Source organism: Melanerpes formicivorus, unplaced genomic scaffold, assembly GCF_026170545.1.
Source record: "Melanerpes formicivorus ecotype bairdi unplaced genomic scaffold, bMelFor1.0.p_v2 SCAF_169, whole genome shotgun sequence".
NCBI lineage: Eukaryota > Metazoa > Chordata > Aves > Piciformes > Picidae > Melanerpes > Melanerpes formicivorus.
Genome location: NW_027142521.1, coordinates 414,973 through 435,658, shown reverse-complemented (window position 1 = coordinate 435,658; position 20,686 = coordinate 414,973). Strand labels below are relative to the sequence as shown.

General features: G+C 45.0%; 1 protein-coding gene across 1 annotated transcript in view; it reads right to left on the bottom strand.

Annotated features, from left to right (window-relative positions):
• PALMD (palmdelphin) overlaps positions 1 to 20,162 on the bottom strand; it is a 66,497-nt gene extending 46,335 nt beyond the window's left edge. The window contains exons 1-2 of the mRNA XM_068169194.1: positions 20,075 to 20,162; positions 19,863 to 19,958 (exon numbers count right to left, since the gene is read on the bottom strand). Of these exons, the coding sequence (XP_068025295.1) occupies positions 19,863 to 19,906 (44 nt within the window). The 5' untranslated portion in view covers positions 19,907 to 19,958; positions 20,075 to 20,162. The remainder of the gene's footprint in view (positions 1 to 19,862; positions 19,959 to 20,074) is intronic.
• Between the last annotated feature and the right edge of the window lie 524 nt (positions 20,163 to 20,686).

Genomic DNA, 20,686 nt, shown 5'->3' with positions numbered 1-20,686 from the left:
CATAGTTTACACTTCAAACACCAGTGAAAATTGTTAGTGAATTATACATGTAGATTCCCTCCCTCCCCCCTTTCTCCTTACAATCAAGAATGCTCTTTGTTTAAATACCATTTCTTCAGCTGCATGAAGTGTATGCTAATATAGGTAGGGTCATGTTAATACTTGATGCTCTTTAGAAACAGCCACTTGTGTTAGCATTGCTTGGAATGTGTTGCAGCTCAGAAATGGAAGAATGAACGTTGCATAGATCAAACAACTCCCACAACACTGATTTACATCTTCAGCTGGCAGGGTAAGGCACTCCTGGGGATCTAGAGATCTATCTGAAGGAAATGAGGGCTTAATGACAGCTGAAGGTTTGTAGCTCTCTTTAGTCCCAAGAAATGCCCTCCATCAACATAATATTCTCAAGTGATGATTTTTTGCCAGTTTGAGTGCATGGAATTTATTTCATGGTTGCCAGTTTCATTTCCTATGTGTTGGTCATATCTAGAGACCTTCATGCCTTCCACTCATATTGGTATATATCTTGTAGTATCTCCCAGCCTGTGCTTTGAGGGATACCTGTTCTTGACAGAGGCAGCAAGTAGCTTTGTAGTAATCATTTGGCTTGGCTTCAGAGACCTTCAGAAACTAAGCCCCCTTATTGGGAGAGCTGATTGCTGGCTTTCTGAAGCTCATGGAAACAATTTTTTAAGATATGTGAGTAAATTCTTAAGAAGTGCAGTATAGATCCGAAAAGGCACAACTTCTACACACCGACCAGTGTTCTTGGTTACATTTAGCTTAGTTTGGTTATGTTCAAATAATGACAGTGGGAGGTGAAAAGTGGGTGTGTTGGGCATTTTCAGAGTTGTGTGAGTGTCCTGTGCTTGCAGCAGCTGGGTTGTCCAAATCTGATCTAATATTGCCAACTGTGTGCTACAACATGCAATTTAGCCATTAGAATTGACAGTGCTCGGAGTGGAATAGTTTAGTGGCTTCTGTTAAGGGTGCTGAAAGCAACTCCTCTTCCCAGCCCTTATTCTTTTAATTGCAGCCTTTAGTCTTCATCACCTTACCGTTATGACTGCTTCAGCAGACCTGACAGCAACACCTGTCAGCTTCCACCAAACTGATAGTGTCTGTTTGCCACACATCCTTGTATGAGCCCCAGCTTCTTCCACTGCCTCCTCCTACTTTTGCTAGGTATTATCCTAATCCTCAATCTTTCCCCTACCCTATATTAATCCTATAAACCCTGAGCAAATCTGTCTACCTCTGCCCGTGTTTGGTGGGGAAGGTCTGAGGTGGACAGCTCTGTGTGGACAGTCTGCAGTCAAAACCGATCACAGTTTGAATCCCCCGGTTTAATTGTCTCTAACCTAAGCAATTACAAAACACTCGAAGCAGCTGAAGTGCTCATAGGACATTCTGAATGGCCCCTTAAGTTGTGTATAATGCTTGCTCTGTAGGACTGTCTTCCAGCCAGTGAAATTTAAATGCCAGTTTTGGAAACAACAAGGAAACTTTGAAAAGATCATGAGCATGACTGAAGCAATTGGAATTTCATTCTGCTTACAAAGAGGAATGTGAATCAGCCAAAGGTCTTGGCTCTTGATTCTTGTTTCACAGAATCACACAGAATCACCAAGGTTGGAAGAGACCTCAAATATCACCAAGTCCAACCTGACACCACAGACCTCATGACTAAACCATGGCACCAAGTGCCACGTCCAATCCCCTCTTGAACACCTCCAGGGATGGTGACTCCACCACCTCCCTGGGCAGCACATTCCAATGACGAACAACTCTCTCTGTGAAGAACTTTCTCCTCACCTCGAGTCTAAACTTCCCCTGGTGCAGCTTGAGACTGTGTTCTCTCTGCTAGAAAATTATTTCAAACTCTTTAATGAATTTGTCCCTGGAAGTGCTGCTTCACTTTGTGATTTTCTGATTCCTGTGGAAAAGCTCTCAGTAGACTGAGAGAGTTGGGGTTGTTCAGTCTGGGAGAACAGAAGACTCCAAGAAGACCTTATTGTGGTGTTCCAGTGTCTGAAGGGGGCTACAAGAAAGCTGGGGAGGGACTTTTTATGGTGTCAGGGAGTGACAGGACTGGGGGAATGGAAAAAAAACAACTACAAATGGGTAGATTCAGATTGGATGTCAGGAAGACATTTTTCACCATGAAGGTGGTGAAAGAGTGGAATAGGTTGCCCAGGGAGGTGGATTAAAACTCATCCCTGGAGGTTTTTAAGGCCAGGCTGGATGTTGCTCTTAGCAACCTGATGTAGTGTGAGGTGTCCCTGCCCATGGCAGGGGGGTTGGAACTAGATGATCCTTGAGGTCCCTTCTAACCTTAACAGTTCTATGATTCTGTGATTCTACAGCTGTCAGAAATATTTGGTATAAAAGGAGACTGCCACAGATCCTCTTGTGCTAAACCCATGTTTTTGGATCCACTTTCTGTTCTGTTCCCCTCAGACATATGCTGCTATCTGCATCACATGAATGAATCCTACAGTTATTAGATTCTACAACCTATTATCCAGGGTTATCTTCATAGGTGGTTTGGAATAGAATAGAATAGAATAGGATAGAATAGGATAGAATAGAATAGAATAGAATAGAATAGAATAGAATAGAATAGAATAGAATAGAATAGAATAGAATAGAATAGAATAGAATAGACCAGGTTGGAAGAGACCTTCAAGATCATTGTGTCCAACCTGTCATCCAACACCACCTAATCAACTAAACCATGCAACCAAGCACCCTATTTGCTTGTTTTGTTGTTGCTGGTTCAGATTTGTTTCTTGGTTTAATTTAGTTTCCCACTAATTTACCTTCTTGACTTTTTGAAGGATTAGTCAATGAACTTTTTTTGTCTGATTTACAAGATCATTCCTAGATAGCAAGAATGGTGACTAATTTATAGTTACCTGTAGAGAGGCTGCTGCTGGTCTCTTCTTACAGGTCATTAGTGACAGAACAAGAGAGAAAAGCCTCAAGCTGCGACTGGGCAGGTTTAGACTGGACATTAGGAAGAATTTTTTCCCAGCAAGAGTGGTGAGGCATTGGAATGTGCTGCCCAGGGAGGTGGTGGAGTCACCAAGCCTGGATGCGTTTAGAGGTGGTTTGGATGTGGTGCTTGGGGCTGTGGTTTAGGATGAACCTTGTAGAGTAGGGTTCTTGGTTGGACTTGATGATCCTGAGGGTCTTTTCCAACCTGAATGTTTCTGTGTGATTCTATTATCTGGATACCCTCAGTTTCAGACATGAGAGTGGGATAAGAATTAGTTTAATTCTTGTACATCTATGAGTATTCAATTATTTTGCCACTCAGTAATTCCAAATAATTGGATCCTTCTGAGCAATGAAAAGGTTTACAACAATTCATGAATGAGGTGCTGTCTCTTTTCATGGGCATGTGGGATGATTAATAAAGCGTTCGAGATCCGTCATGCATTCTCATTTGTCTGTAGGATAAATCAGTAGTCTGCCTGGGTTAATCCTCAGCACTTCAGGAGTTGACAGAGGGTCTCTGATGGCATCTGCCTCCAGTCTGCTTAATTCCAAAACAGTTAGGTTTGCCTAATCAGGCTTTTTGGGGTTGTTTTTCCTATCAAACTCTGCTTTGCAAGGCTCCAATCAGTAATGAAGCATTATGTAGCAACAGCTGAGGATCTGGGCTTTTCATATAGTGAAAAATCGTAATTAGCTCTCTCCTCTCCTCTCCTCTCCTCTCCTCTCCTCTCCTCTCCTCTCCTCTCCTCTCCTCTCCTCTCCTCTCCTCTCCTCTCCTCTCCTCTCCTCTCCTCTCCTCTCCTCTCCTCTCCTCTCCTCTCCTCTCCTCTCCTCTCCTCTCCTCTCCTCTCCTCTCCTCTCCTCTCCTCTCCGAACCTCTCCTCTCCTCTCCGAACCTCTCCTCTCCGAACCTCTCCTCTCCGAACCTCTCCTCTCCGAACCTCTCCTCTCCTCTCCGAACCTCTCCTCTCCGAACCTCTCCTCTCCGAACCTCTCCTCTCCGAGCCTCTCCTCTTCCTCTCCTCTTCCTCTCCTCTTCCTCTCCTCTTCCTCTCCTCTTCCTCTCCTCTCCCTCTCCTCTCCCTCCGAACCTCTCCTCTCCCTCTCCTCTCCCTCTCCTCTCCCTCTCCTCTCCCTCTCCTCTCCCTCTCCTCTCCCTCTCCTCTCCCTCTCCTCTCCCTCTCCTCTCCCTCTCCTCTCCCTCTCCTCTCCCTCTCCTCTCCCTCTCCTCTCCCTCTCCTCTCCCTCTCCTCTCCCTCTCCTCTCCCTCTTCTCCTTCTTTCTCACTTTCTTTCTCCCTTCCTTCCCTTCCCTCCCTTCCTTCACCCCCCTGGCAATAATGCCTACACATTGCAGTGGCCCTCTGCACTTTAGAAATGACAGACTGCTCCACAGATGTTTGGTAGGAAGTTCTAACAAATGATGCTACTCTCTGAATGAACTGCTGTGATATTTGAAGACTGCAATATCTGCTTCCACAAAATCATAAAGCTTTGGCTGTGATTTCTCTCCTTTGCAGCTGTCATTTTCTCTTGAAGGGAGAGGAATGATTTTTTTTCTTACCCATTCTTCAGCACAAGTAGAAATGTGGTCTTCAGTGAAAGTTATTAATTTCATCTGTAGCATATACTGCAGTTTTGAATTCCTGAGGGAAATGTGCATTGTTATTAAAAGAGCTATGAGCCAGGTGATTTTTGGCTTGCCAGTCTAACATCTTTAGTTCCAGGCAAAGTGTTGGGCAGTCTGATCTCATAATGCATTAAAGGAAAGTGATATAGTGAATACCAATACACAGGAAACAAATTATCTCGCTCTTTGGTGTTACTTCCCAGAAAGGTAATAAATATTTTCGTTGACACCTTCACTAGAAAACAAATTTACATAAAGTCTTCTCAAGAACACAGAGGCTGTGAGAGTGAAGAAATGAAGCTGACAGTTCACTGGTGTGGGGTGATCTGGAACACTTACAGACCATTAGCCCATAATGGATTTCAATATTGTCAAAAGCAGGATCATGTGTTTAGGAAGGCTCAAATTCTACAAGTTAAGCTCACAGTCTGTGTTCTTGAGAAGACTTCATGTAAATTTGGTTTCTAGTGAAGGTGTCAATGAAACTGGATTTGCTCTGAGTTTATTTTTCTTTTTGTGGTCTTGGGAATGAAAGTATAAGGACTGTGCCATTGCAGTGTCCTGTTGCAGGAGAAGAGAACTGAAACAGCTGCTCAATTCTTGCTGAAAAATCTGGGAGTCACAAGCAAGTGCTCACTGAAGTATGAGCTGCCTTCTGTTGCAATGTGCCTTAGTGGTCTCCATAACTTTCTCTTCAGAAATGATTTTGAATGGCATGGACCCCACAGCAGGCTAATATACTGTAAGCAAATCATTAGCAAACGTGATTTGCCCTTGAACAGTCTCCTCTAGTAATCGTTTTATACTGTTACCATTCTTTTTCAGCAAGCTGACTCGCTGAAAGTAACTTGCTCCTGTTGATTTGCCAAGGGAAGGTCCTGTCATGTGATTTAGTACCTCTCACAAAATGCCTCTGTGTGGCTTGGCTGACTTTTCAATTCTCTGCATGCTGAGACTGAGTACACCTTGCTGACTGTCTTCACAGCGGGCTACAGTTCGCATCTCATCTTAGTGCTCTTTTCCAAATCAGCAGCCAGACTGATGTTATGCATTAGCAGATTACAGCACTTGGTCTGGTGATGAGAAGTGGCTCTTTTTCACCCTGGGGGACTGGGGGCTGAGCCAGGGGCTGCCATCAAATTTTTCCATAGTCAGAGATTGTGCAGGAGTCCCTGGCTGGTTTTGATACACAGCAGAAACTGTAAGCAGAGCTTCTGGTAAATCCTGTGTCCCCTTGCATTCAGGCTTCCCTTGGAGGTCAGCCTGATGGTATGAAGATGAACTACCTGGGAGGCATCATAGCTCTCCCACTTGGCAGAAGCACCATTTCTGTGTTACTGCAGCAGTGTCACTGCCTCATCATTGTGACAAGGATGCTTGCTGCAGCTCCTCTTTCAAAATGCAGTGCTTGCGTGACAGGCTCATCACACTGGGACAGGCTTCCTGCAGCAGGCACAGCTCCTCTTTCAAAATGCCTTGCTTGTGTGACAGGCTCAGTACACTGGGATAGGCTTCTGAGAAGGCTCCATAAGCTCTTGTAATGCTTACAGGCAGGTTTCTGATGAGCCAGGACAGTGAGCTCCAAACAGAAGAGCTGTAGAAAGTCTGCCTCTCAGCAGGGCAGGGGTACTTCTGTGTGCAGCAGACATGTTTGTGCAAGGAGTTTGTTTGCAGAGGGGCTCTTTTGAAAGGAAAACTGTGACTTGTCAATAACTGTGCTTCCAGTTGACAATTAATTCCTTCTGTCTTGATAAGTGGTAGTTGGTGAAATGTTATGGGGTATATACAATATGAGTCACCATATTGAAAAGAAGATATAATTACTTCTTTTTAGCTGTCTGCACATATAGCAAAGTGTGGGTCTCTGAATGTGCAGATTCAGACATTCCTCTTATGCATCTCTATAGTCCTGCATCTGGGTCAGGGTAATCCCAAGCATTGATATAGGCTGGGCAGCGACTGCCTTGAGAGCAGCCCTGAAGAAAAGGACATGGGGGTGCTGGTGGATGAGAATCTTAATATGAGCTGCCAGTGTACACTGACAGCCCAGAAAGCCAAACAGATCTTGGGGTGCATCAAGAGAAGTGTGGTCAGCAGGTCAAGTGAGATGATTCTCCCCCTCTACTCCATTCTGGTGAGACCTCACCTGGAGTAGTGTGTCCTATTCTGGAGTCCCTATCATAAGAAAGATCTGGAGGTGCTGGAAGGTGTCCAGAGAAGGGCCATGAGGATGATCAGAGGGCTGGAGCTCCTCTTCAACTGAGAGAGTTGGGGTGTTCAGTCTGGAGAGGAGAAGGCTCCAAGGAGACCTTGTTGTGGCCTTCCAGTATCTGAAGGGGGCTACAAGAAAGCTGGGGAGGGATTTTTTGGGGTGCCATGGAGTGATAAGATTGGGGGGAGTGGATGCAAGCTCGAGGTGGGGAGATTTAGAGTAGACCTTAGGAAGAAGTTCTTCCCCATGAGGGTGGTGAGACAGTGGAACAGGTCAACAGGACAGTGGAACTTGGAGGTGATGGAAGCCTCATCCCTGGAGGGTTTTAAGGCCAAGCTGGATGTGGCTCTGAGCAACCTGACATCGTGTGAGGTGTCCCTGCCCATGGCAAGGGGGTTGGAACTAGATGATCCATGAGGTCCCTTCCAGCCCTGACAATTCTGTGATTCTGTGCTAACTCCTCCTTCATTTATAGAACTGACCACCAATAGAACACAGTCTGTGTGGAGTGTGTTGTGGTCCAGTCACTGTAGGTGTTTTACAAACACTTGGGCAGGTGATGATAACAGTGGTGAGCTTATTAACTAAGAACAGAAATCTCCATTAAAGTCTTGCCTTTGAAGCTGTGATGTTTTGTATGTGCTACCTGCTCTGATAACATTAGCAACCACTTCTATACTAGGCAAAGTGCACTGTTAGAAACCCCAACCTTCCTAACCCTTAACTTCAGATGTAGCTACACCACTCATTTTTAACCTCAGCTGCCTGTATTTATTCTAGACAACAGCCTGGTTTATGATATTTATAGTCTTGGGGTTTAAATTTTTTTTCTCTTTATTTTTCCTAACAATATCTTTCAGTTTGGAAAGGTATAGAATATTTTACTGCCTGAAAGGTTAAAAAGGTTTGTGGGAAAAGGATGACAGATTGGGTCATGAACACCGAAAATGTGAGAGTAAGTTGGTGTTTCTGTTGAGCAGGCACAAGGGACTGGCAGAAAACCGTGGCTGGTAGTGGGAAGTTTCTCTGGGCTGTGGTACTGACAATGAGTTGAAGAGCAAAAACTTAACCCCAGAAGGAATACTTAAGACCAGGGGAAAAAAAAAAAAGTAATTAGAAAAGTAATTAGGGAGTAGGAAGGCCACTACTTGCTTTTGATTAATTTGATTTAGATTTGCTTTTGGTACCATGTCAATGATTAACTTGTTGATGTGCCTTAGCACGTCTAGAAATACTCAAATAGGTACAGAATACAGAATTAACCAGGTTGGAAAAGACTTTTGAGATCATCAAGTCCAACCTATCACCCAGCACCATCTAATCAACTAAACCATGGCACCAAGTGCCTCATCCAGGCTCTTTTTAAATGCTCCCAGTGATGGGGACTCCACCACCTCCCTGGGCAGCCCATTCCAATGGCCAATCTTTCTTTCTTTCTGGGAAGAATTTCTTCCTCACATCCAGCCTAAACCTCCCCTGGTGCACCTTGAGACTGTGTCCTCTCCTTCTTTCCCTGGTTGCATGGGAGAAGAGGCCAACTCCCACCTGGCTACAACCTCCCTTCAGGGAATTGTAGATAGCAATAAGGTCTCCCCTGACCCTCTTCTTCTCCAGCCTAAATACCTCCAGCTCCCTCAGCTTCTCCTCACAGGGCTGTGCTCCAGACCCCTCCCCAGCCTTGTTGCTCTTCTCTGGACACATTCCAGCAACTCAACATCTTTCTTAAACTGGGAGGCTCAGAACTGGACACAGGACTCAAGGCCATGCTTGAACTTCTGGAAGAGGTTATAAACATAACCTGAAGAACACATAAAACAGGGAAGAGATCATGAGGCTCAGAGATCATGATGAACACTAGGAATATGTTAACTGATAGATGACAAAGTAAGTTGCTGAAGAAGCAGCCTTTACAGTCTATAGTTTGGCCTTTCGTTTGGCCATCAGCAGGTACCTAATAACAAAGCTTGAAAGCTCTTTGATCAGCAGTTCAGCTCACACACTGTCAATGAGGCAAGGCTCTTGCTCAGCTGATCCCTCATTCTGACAAATAAATTGAGTTAAAGGATGGACATGGGGCAGGAGTTGGTGTGCCATCAGTAAGAGCAGTAAAAGATGAAAGCTCTACCGACCAGTGTTTATAGAAGCAGGAGCATGGGAAGGTTAACCAACAGCACATCTAGTATTACTTGTTCAGCAGGAGTAAAGACAGCACTTTCAAAAAAAGCAGCACAGAAACTGGGCTTGCTCCAGGGATCAACCTGCTAGGGCTTGTAGACCTCAGCTGTCTGCAGTCAGTGGATAGATTCTATCCACGTCTCATCAGATACTGGCACTGGCTGCGCTGCCAGTGAAGAGGGCTGTACTGTGTTCTGACATGTAGCTGTGGCATGGCAACAACACAATGACACAGTCATCAGAGTGCATGAAACTTGGTGAGGACACCACATGCAATGTAAGAGAGAGTTCTCACTCTTCTGAAGTCCTGACATGATAATGATTCTTTCTGAGGACACCAGCAATTCCCTTGGCATGTTTTCATTCTGGATGAAACTGAGGTTTCCAAGGAAGTGTCTGTGCCAAGGTGTTTGTATACCATGACTCAGAGTTAGCAGTTGTGATCCTTCTAGCCCACAGCACAGGATCACAGGATGTTAGGGGTTGAATGAGACCTCTGGAGATCTTTGAGTCCAACCCCCCTGTAAAAGCAGGACCATAGAATCCAGCACAGGTCACACAGGAACACATCCAGACAGGGCTGGATAGTCTCCAGAGAAGGAGACTCCACAACCTCTCTGGGCAGCCTGTTCCAGTGCTCTGTGACCCTCACAGTGAAGAAGTTCTTCCCCATGTTGAGGTGGAACCTCCTGTGCTGTAGTTTATATCCATTGCCCCTTGTCCTACCACAGGGTGCAACTGAGCAGAGCCTGTCCCTTCCCTTTTGACCCCCAGCCCTCAGATATTGATAGACATTGATCAGATCCCCTCTCAGTCTTGTCTTCTCCAGGTTAAACAGCCCCAGGGCTCTCAGCCTCTTCTCATAGGGCACCTGCTCCTTCATCATCCTCATAGCCCTCTATTGGACTCTCTCAAGTAGATCTCTGTCGCTCTAGAACTGAGGAGCCCCAAACTGGATGCAATACTCCAGGTGAGGTCTCACTAGGGCAGAGCACAGGGGAGGAGAACCTCCCTCTATCTGCTGGAGACAGCAGGAAACTGATACAACAACTCAATGTGGCTAAGTCTTAACTATATGGAACCTGATCTGCAGTCCATAGAGCCTGATCTTGTCTATTTACCAGTTCAGGTACAGCCAAAGTCCCCCAAATCTGATGTCTACCCTTGGGAGATATACTTCAGGCTTCTGCCAACAATGCACAGAGCCAGGCTGGCATTTGTGAGGAGTTCCAGGTGCTGCCAACCAGTGTGAGGTTCCAGAGAGGTTTAGTACCCTGAGCTACAGTACAGTTCATTCCTGGGGGTGAGGGCTGGGAGAAAGTAGCTGCAGTTGTTTGCAAAGATCAGATTTATCATAGAAGATTCTAGTTAAGTGATGCAATATCTTTATAGCATTTACTGGCATATTGCAAGCTTGGACTGAAGGAAGGGCCAGCCAAACAGCTTAGCATTTAATTTGCACTGAGGGAGCCAGCCAAGAGAACATTACTCTTGTAATGCCCAAAACTGAATGGAAGCTAGAAGTGATTTTCAGTAGTATGTAGAAGGTAGGTTTTGGCTTATTCATAGACTCCTGGGAGTAGTTTTCTAAAGCAACATTTCTTGTGGATATCTTTCTGAAGACACACACAGTCTTTATCCCCATAGCATCAACTTTGTAAGGAAGACTGAGTATCATTGTCTGTTGTTTTGACAGATGTTGTAGAGCTATGCTAGGAATAATAAACAACGTGGATCTGTCCTCTACCAGGGAGCCCTTGGAAAGCTCCATGTAGAGGGGAAAAATCACTTCCTACTCCATTTCAATTCTCACCTCAAAGAAGGTAATTTCTGCATACTCTGTGAATCTTTTGGGAAGAAAGTGCTCATTTTGAAACAAACTCTTGAGCTTAGACCAAAATTCCCACCTATGTGGTGGGCTGTGTCCATCTGTATGTTCAGTGTTGCATGGATCACAGTCCATATCCCAAAGTAGCAGCCATATGTTATTAGTTTAAACATCCCTAATCTGATTCTTAGGTAAAGCAGTGTGTTGGTAGATAGAGTTTAGTTTTGGTTTCACTGTGTAGAACAACATCTTGAAATATAAGGAATGGTTTAAAAAAATATATTATTCATCTCACTGATGATCTGGATGAGGGGATCGAGTCAGTCATCAGCAAAATTGCAGATGACACCAAGTTGGGAGCAGGTGTTGATCTGTTAGAGGGCAGAAGGGCTCTGCAGAAGGACCTTGACCGACTCGACAGATGGGCAGAGTCCAACAGGATGGCATTTAAGTCCAAGTGCAGGGTGCTGCACTTTGGCCACAACAACCCCATGCAGAGCTACAGGCTGGGGGCAGAGTGGCTGGAGAGCAGCCAAACAGAGAGGGACTTAGGGGTGCTGATTGACAGCCGCCTAAGCATGAGCCAGCAGTGTGCCCAGGTAGCCAAGAAGGCCAATGGCATCCTGGCCTGCATCAGGAATAGTGTGGCCAGCAGGAGCAGGGAAGTCATTGTGCCCCTGTACTCGGCACTGGTTAGGTTGCACCTTGAGTACTGTATCCAGTTCTGGGCCCCTCAGTTTAAGAAGGACATTGAGACACTTGAACGTGTCCAGAGAAGGGCAACAAGGCTGGGGAGAGGCCTTGAGCACAAGCCCTACAAGGAGAGGCTGAGGGAGCTGGGGTTGTTTAGCCTGGAGGAGGCTCAGGGGAGACCTCATTGCTGTCTACAGCTACCTGAAGTGAAGTTGTAGCCAGGAGGGGGTTGGTCTCTTCTCTCAAGCAACCAGCACCAGAACAAGAGGACACAGTCTCAAGATGCACCAGGGGAGGTTTAGGCTGGAGGTGAGGAGAAAGTTCTTCACTGAGAGAGTTGTTAGCCATTGGAATATGCTGCCCAGGGAGGTGGTGGAGTCACTGTCCCTGGAGGTGTTCAAGAGGGGATTGGACGTGGCACTTGGTGCCATGGTTTACTCATGAGGTCTTGGGTGACAGGTTGGACTTGCTGATCTTTGAGGTCTCTTCCAACCCTGGTGATACTGTGATTCTGTGAAAAGGAATGGAACTTTCTGAGCAATCCTAGTGCTTCAGTACATTGAATTACTCTGCAGCACAATTAGGAGCATCTGCCAAGAACTTTTTTTACAGAAAAGCAATCTTCGATATCCAGCAGCAGCTCTACCTGCACTAAGTTCCAAGCTTCTTCTTATAAAGGCTGTGCTGAACCCTGCAGGAGAAACCTTTTTGAGACCTTTTTCTCTCAGTGGATGCAGGGTTTAGTAAGGCTTTTCATGACTCACCATGAGACACCCTGCTGCCATTTCAAAATCTGTATCTGCAAAGCAGTGGCTTTGCCTTTCTCAGTTTTCATGACACATGAACAGATCTCATTAAAACAATGAAGAACTGTGCCCAGGCCCATCAGGATGCTGTGGCTTAACGAGGAGATGGGTCAGCTATGAGAAAGGCCATTTCACTTAAAGTGTTTAGGTTCCACTGCTGCTTTTAAAGGTCTCTCGATGGCCACAAGACTTCATAGGGTTTCTTTTGCTATTACAGTGCTGCCTCTTTGTTTCATCAGCTCTGCTGTGTGTAAAAAGTCAGGACAGGCCTGTGGTCTTTGCAGTCTTTGACCTAGGGTACAGCCAGTGTCATTAGCAGGGAGTTAAAAAATGTCAGTTCTACTTTCCCCTCATTCTTAATGTAGGGACTGATTTTATCTACCTCTTAAGCTGATTCAAAAAGTAGTAGAAGTTGTTAACACAAATAATCCTGCCAGGATGAGCATAAGCCATGCTCAGAGTTTTCCCCCTGGCTTCTTCATGTTCTTTGTGATAGCTTTTTCCTTGGACAATCAAACTTTTTCTGCACCTGTGTTAGATTTTCTCCAGTACTCTGGCTGCAGTACCACTTGCTAATGATTTCAGTGGAACTGACTCACATCAAACACTTGGCATTCCAGTCTGTGTGGCAGAATAAATGCTTACCTTCAAGTACTTGCTTTTGGGAGGCCATCATAATGATACTCTGATGGACAGCCCCGGGTTTGGAGACGAACATTTGTTACTTAGCTCTTCCACATAACAGCTGCTGTATTTTCCACCTTACTGTTTCCTCAGCTAGCACTGCCAACATTAGCTGTTTCCAGACTAATGGAAAATTTCTTCTGAGTGAAACAAGTGAAGCCATCTATTTGAAAATGGAAAGCATTTGTAATCTTTACATACAAAGAAATAAGATCTTACCATAAATATAGAAGCAAAGCACCCTTTGTGCCCAGATCTCAAATGCATCTTTGAAATAACTGTGAGGTGGAAACATGTTTGGGAGTGTGAAAGAAGATGAGTGCTCTACCATCTCATGAAGTGCAAAAAGGTGTTCTTTTCTTTTGTTTCTTGAGGTGGCCTTTTGACAGAGGAAATGTGGCAAAAAGGAAAAGAAGTCATTTAAGGAAGAAATGCAGCCGTGGCCTGAATTGTTGGCCTGGCCTTATCACACTGTAGATGATGGAAGATGTAAGGATTCACACCCAGATTCCAGTGCAGTCATCAGCAGAAACTTTAGAACTGAGCTGAGGGGCCACATGTCCACTTCCATGTGCAGCTGCCTCTGTCCTGATGCACTTTAAGCTGTTTGATCCTGCTCTCACTATGAGAGTGGTCAGGTATTATGGGTGCAGTAATGGAGAGGTCTGTAACCTACTTAAGAGAGGCCTTGTGTAATTTCTGTGATAGGGAGTCATCATCCTGCATCCCTGGCTTTTTTTGTTCTGTACTCAGCAATTTCAGACTTCCCAAGAGAGCATGACTGCTGCCTTCATTATTTTCTTTTCTGCAGCTAGAGAGTTGCATGGTCTTCATCCAGGATACAAAATACTGATTTCTTGAATCATGTCTCTAATTTACCTTGTGTATGGAATAACGACAGTTAAAGCAGCTTGGTCCACCCAGAAATACCTCAGTTATAACTACAAAAATGAAGCTGCAAGTAAATGGGCATGTTAAAAATATTCCAACCTTCTGTATAAAGCTTTAGACAGACTGAGTTTCACATTTAAATATTAGCATGTTAGAATCATAGAATCATCAGGGTTGGAAGGGACCTCAAAGGTCATCCAGTACCAACCCCCCTGCCATGGGCTGGGATGCCTTGCACTACATCAGGTTGCTCAGAGCCACATCCAGCCTGGCCTCGAAAACCTCCAGGGATGAAGCTTCCACCACCTCCCTGGGCAACCTGTTCCAGTGTCTCACCACCCTCATGGGGAAGAACTTCTTCCTAACATATCCAATCTGAATCTCCCCATTTCTAGTTTTGCTCCATTCTCCCCAGTCCTATCACTCCCTGACACCCTCAAAAGTCCCTCCCCATCTTTCTTGTAGCCCCCTTCAGATACTGGAAGGCTACAATAAGGTCTCCTCAGAGCCTTCGCTTCTCCAGACTGAACAACTCCAGCTCTCTCAGTCAGTCTCCATAGCAGAGAACTCCAGCCCTCTGATCGTCCTTGTGGCCCTTCTCTGGACACATTCCAGCACCTCTGGAATAGGGGCCCCTGTAATAGGGGCTCCAGAACTGAATGCAGTACTCCAGGTGATCTCCCTGTGATCTTCCCATCTTAAAATCAGATTGGGAAATGGAAATGGATTACCAACTGAGTTAATTGATTGTCATTCTGTTAATGTATGTATATAGGTCACAAAGGGAGGCCCATTGTTCTGCAAACATGTAAAGAGTAACTTTACTTGCCTGTTTCCATAGGCTATTTAATGGCTAGAAATGGTTGCTTTGCAGGAATAGTGTGTGACAAGTTATCCATCACTTGATATCTGGTCCCCCAAGCAGACATTTTGAGCAGTTAAGGAACTCTGCAGTAGCTTCTAGATGTTTGTTTACTTAAGAACATTCACTGGTAGGTTTGTCAGGTGCTTGTCAGTGATCTCTCCAAAGTCCTTCTTATATTTAATTGCCTGCAAATTGATGTGCTAGACTCATTGCTGGGATTTTTATTGCAGGCCAAAGGTAAGTACAGCATTACGAAGTTAAACCATGACAATGTCAGCTTTGTGCTGGTGATTTAATCTGTCCAGAGCTCTATAGTGACTTTTTCTTTCAATGCATGGCTTGTCTAAAGTACAAAATTGTATATGAATTCTGAACTACCAGCATAGCACCGCTGAGTTTTAGGTCATTTATGCAACAATGAATCCATAGGCAAATATTTTTGAACCTGTTTGAACTGCTTCACTCTCTTTAATGTTAGACTAATATTATTACCACCTACTAAGCATGAGCCCTTCCTATGCTGGGAATATTTCTTATCAGATCTGAGTAATCTTCCTGTTGAAATAGCTCTCAGTTCACAGATGGAGTGGGAATCTCCCTAGCTAATGGCTAATACCTAAGTGGTGCTAATTAGAGGTTTCCCTTTCATGCTTGCCATTTGGGAAACTTGATTCTAAATTAGTAATCAGTGTGGACAGAGGTACTTTAAAGTATGCAAGAGTTAAATAGAATAAAAGAACTTTGCTGTCTCTAGGCCTAAGCAAAAGAAACTCTTTCCAAAATGGTAGTAAGTGAAAGTTTGGTGCTGTAAGTAGAAAATCATAGCTAACCCCCCCCCCCCATAGCTACACTTTCATAGTATTTGCTAGGAATTGCATTGTCTGCTGGCATGTATGGAAATATACAGCAGTGAAGAATCCAACACTTATGTCTGTAGTGGATTGTGAGTTCCCCTTGGAATTCCCAAACTTGAAGTGTCTTTGAACAGTCTCAAGTCATAAGGATGCTCCATGAACACTAGGTTAGTCTGATTCAAATGCCTCCACGAAGTTACTCTGTTTTGTTACAGAAAATTCCACCTGGGAACAGCTGGATAGGTGCTGAGCCAATGTTACAACCACTGAATCCTGCTATATAGCACTACTGGAAATTGTGCAGACTGATATACTTATTGCTGTCACTCTGAGTCAGTCCAGACTTCCCCTCAACACTCAGCCTCCTTACCTTTCCCTGAAACATTCTACCTTCAGACTTCCATGCCACAACCTATTATGCCTTTCCTTTTCTGCTTCCAAGTAGTTAAATTAGTGAAATCATACAGGCTCTTGTTTGTCTCTGTGCAAATAAACATTGCTATCAGTTGCATAGCTGGTTGCAACACATTCAGCCAAGTCCTGGCCTGAAAGTGACGTGGGCAGTGCCAGGCAATCCTGGGGCTGCTGTTGCTACCTGTGCTTTGCTCTATACAGCCACATTCATTGTGCTTCTGATGTATTCCCACCAGGAATTACAAATAAAAATAAAAGTTGTGGTGCAGGCTGGAGGAAGAATGTCACTAGAGCACTGGTGAAAAACTGCAGAAGTGTTGTGTTCACTTAGGGCCTGGATTTAGGGAGGTTCTCCTCCCCCTCTGCCCTAGTGAGACAACACCTGGAATACTGCATCCAGGTCTGGGCTCCCTAGGTCAAGAGGGACAGGGATCTGCTGGAGAGGGTCCAACAGAGGGCTACAAGGATGCTGAAGGGACTGGAGCACTGCCTGGTGAGGAGAGGCTGAGAGCCCTGGGGCTGTTCAGTCTGGAGAAGACTAGACATTTAATAAATATCTATAAATATCTGAGGGCTGGGGGTCAAGAGGGAGGGGACAGGCTCTGCTCAGTTGCACCCTGTGATAGGACAAGGGACAATGGATGTAAACTACAGCACAGAAAGTTCCACCTCAACATGAGGAGGAAATTCTTCACTGTAAGGGTCCCAGAGCACTGGAAGAGGCTGCCCAGAGAGGTTGTGGAGTCTCCTTCTCTGGAGACTTTCCATCCCTGTCTGGATGTGTTCCTGTGTGACCTGTGCTAGATTCTATGGTCCTGCTCTGGCAGGGGGGTTGGACTCAATGATCTCTGAAGGTCCCTTCCAACCCCTAACATCCTGTGAGCCTGTGATTTCTGATGGGGATTTACAATAGCACTTTGGCCAACAGGAGCACACAAATGCTGGGTCAGCTTTATATATCATTTCTTCAGGAAAAAGAAATGGAAATCAGTGGCCTTTTTTTTTTTTTTTCTTCCCCTGAAGCTGCTAGAATTTTATTTCAGCCTTCCCTGTGCCTGTGGTGGCATTTATTTTCATTTTTAAAATGAGTGATATTTTTAAAACCAGTCAGTGACAAAAGTCTTCTCTGTCTATTGACCTGCATCTGCCTCATACCTCTGCCAGCAAGTGAGCAGAGCAGTTCTTTGTGGAGACAGGCATCCTGAGGTTAAACTGGTTTTAGGTGGGTTGGATTGGTTGATGGGTTGGACACGATGATCTTGAAGGTCTCTTCCAACCTGGTTGTTTATTACTATTATTATTATTATTATCCCATATTGTTTAGAAGGTTGTGGGAGACTGCCATTCCACAAATTCCACGTGCAAGTTTCACTGTAAATGTAGGGTAGATTTTCGACTGCCTCTGCTGTCAGTGTAGATGGCCCCATCCTCTTTAACATCTTTATTGATGATCTGGATGAGGGCATTGAGTCCATCATCAGTAAATTTGCTGATGACACCAAGCTGGGGACAGGAGTTGATCTGCTGGAGGGTAGAGAGGCTCTGCAGAGAGACCTCGACAGGCTGGACAGATGGGCAGAGTCCAACAGCATGAGATTGAACACATCCAAGTGCCAGGTTCTGCACACTGGCCACAACAACCGCATGCAGTGCTACAGGCTGGGGTCAGAGTGGCTGGAGAGCAGCCAGGCAGAGAGGGACCTGGGGGTACTGGTTGATGGTAGGATGAACATGAGCCTGCAGTGTGCCCAGGCGGCCAGGAGGGCCAATGGCATCCTGGCCTGCATTAAGAACAGTGTGGCCAGCAGGAGCAGGGAGGTCATTCTGCCCCTGTACACTGCACTGGTTAGGCCACACCTCGAGTCCTGTGTCCAGTTCTGGGCCCCTCAGTTTAGGAAGGAGGTTGACTTGCTGGAACGAGTCCAGAGAAGGGCAACGAAGTTGGTGAGGGGTTTGGAACACAAACCCTGTGAGGAGAGGCTGAGGGAGCTGGGGTTGCTCAGCCTGGAGAGGAGGAGACTCAGGGGTGACCTTATTGCTCTCTACAACTACCTGAAGGGGGGTTGTAAACAGGCAGAGGTTGGTCTCTTCTCCCAGGCAGCCAGCACCAGAACAAGAGGCCACAGTCTCAGGCTGCGCCAGGGGAGGTTTAGGTTGGATGTTAGGAAGAAGTTCTATACAGAGAGAGTGATTGCCCATTGGAATGGACTGCCTGGGGAGGTGGTGGAGTCGCCGTCACTGGAGGTGTTCAGGAGGAGACTTGACAGGGTGCTTGGTGCCATGGGTTAGCTGTTTGGGTGGGTTGGATTGGTTGATAGGTTGGACGCGATGATCTTAAAGGTCTCTTCCAACCTGGTCTATTCTATTCTATTCTATTCTATTCTATTCTATTCTATTCTATTCTATTCTATTCTATTCTATTCTATTCTATTCTATTCTATTCTATTCTATTCTATGGCATTTCTAGAGGGCACTTTGGCCATTCCTAAAATAGAGGAGCTGCTTCCTGGAAGAATCTGACTCCCTCTGCTGACTGCAGAGCCTCTTTCTGCCGTGCTGATTTTCCTGTTGACAAACCAGTGTCCTTGATTCTTTGTATTAGAAATGAATGAATGCAGGTTAGAACAAGTCTAAGGTGTGGGCAAATGGAAGCCTTCAGACTTTGAAAATACGTTGCCTCAAATGTTTCAACACGAACAGAAGTATTTATGTTGCATCTTCACGTCCCCCTAATATGAGCATTCAGGAGTGTTAACTGTTGCCTACTGACAACTCTAGGAAAGCTGAAATGCTGTCCTGGAAGGGAACCAAATTGGATCAATGTCTGTTATCCCTTTCCCACACTGTACATCCCAGTACTGATATTTTGGACAAAACTCTACCAGCAGGCAGGTAAAGAATACTGTTCTTTTCCTTCCTGAACTACACCTGATCTGTACAAATTAAAGACTGACCTCAATTTGGAAAGATTTTTTTTTTCCCTGCAAAGCTTCTATCTTAATTATAGTTGAAAATTCTGGATCTAAGTACTTAATCCCTTTCTTATCAAATCATAGATTCAGGGTAGGAAGGGGACCTCAAGGATCATCCAGTTCCAACCCTCCTGCCATGGGCAGGGACACCTCACACTATATCAGGTTGCTCACAACCACATCCAGCCTGACCTTAAAAACCTCCAGGGATGAGGCTTCCACCACCTCCCTGGGGAATTTGTGGTGCTGAAAGTTCTTCACTGAGAGGGTCATTCATCATTGGAATGTGCTGCCCAGGGAGTTGGTGGAGTCACTGTCCCTGGAGGTGTTCAAGAGGGGATTGGATGTGGCACTTGGTGCCATGGTCTAGTCATGAGGTCTGTGGTGACAGGTTGGACTTGATGATCTTTGAGGTCTCTTCCAACCTTGGTGATACTGTGATACTGTCTCACTACCCTCATAGTGAACAACCTCTTCCTAACATCCAATCCAAATCTACCCACTTCTACTTTTGCTCCATTCCCCCTATCCTGTCATTACCTGACATAGGTTTCAACAGTCTCCCATGACAACAGGTTCCACAGTTTAATTGCACAAGGAGTGTAAAAGTATTAATACAAACAATTCTGCCCCCCCATATCTGAAAGCACAAGAACTTGTAATCCAGACCCACAGCATAACTATAGATGCATAAACTAGGAACGTCTCTTAGTAAGTAGGAAAAGCAGAACAAAGAGCAGGATGAATATGCTAAGGAAAGGCAGGTTTTGGGTAGTTACATTTCTTAAGAGCAGTGTGCAGCCTACATAGAGTTTGAGCAATTAGAGTCTTACCTTTTTTGTCTTCGATGTTCAGGCACCAAAGCTTCAGACTGCATTTTGACATCACATTTATCACTGCCACTTTCTAAATGGCAAGGAGGTAGAGGACTGAAAGAAGCAGATGATAAATCCTTTTGAGGCTATATTTTATATCATATTATTATACTATTATTATTAATGACTGTGCTTTCTTCATGCCTGTATCCATCCAGTGAAAGCCTCACCTTTTGTGGGGTTAAGAAAAACAGATGGAAACCAATAATTTAGAAATGCCCAGAGCAGGGCTAAGAACTACTTGCTGAAGACTTTTCTTCTGATCCATCAGCTATCACCACAGGGACCCACCTGTGTTTCTTGCCAGTTATAAACCAGTAAATGTTTAACTTGCCTAAATAAGAGACTTAGGGCTCTTTGATTTATAAGTGGGTGCAGCCCTTACTTTGGCATTTATTGTGGCCCTTTGTTCTGGGTATAGCCTAACTAAATTAGCAGGTGAAGTTAAAGATTGTGGTGACTGACTGTAAGCTGTAGACAGATAAAAATGCTAGAGAGGAGCCAAAGGTTGCTCGTAACAAAAATGATAAACTTTCATATCATGAACTGGTTAAACTGAAACAGGTGAGTTGCCAGTCCAGAAAAAAATCACAGCAAATGCATTCTAAAAATGGGATTTCTGCGATCATAGAATCATGGAATGGTCCAGGCTGGAGGGACCTCCAAAGGTCCTCCAGTCCAACCTCCCCGCAGTCAGCAGGCACAACCCATTTCAGTGTTTCACCACCCTCCTAGCAAAGAACTTGTTCCTCACATCCAATCTAAATCTGCTCTGCTCTAGT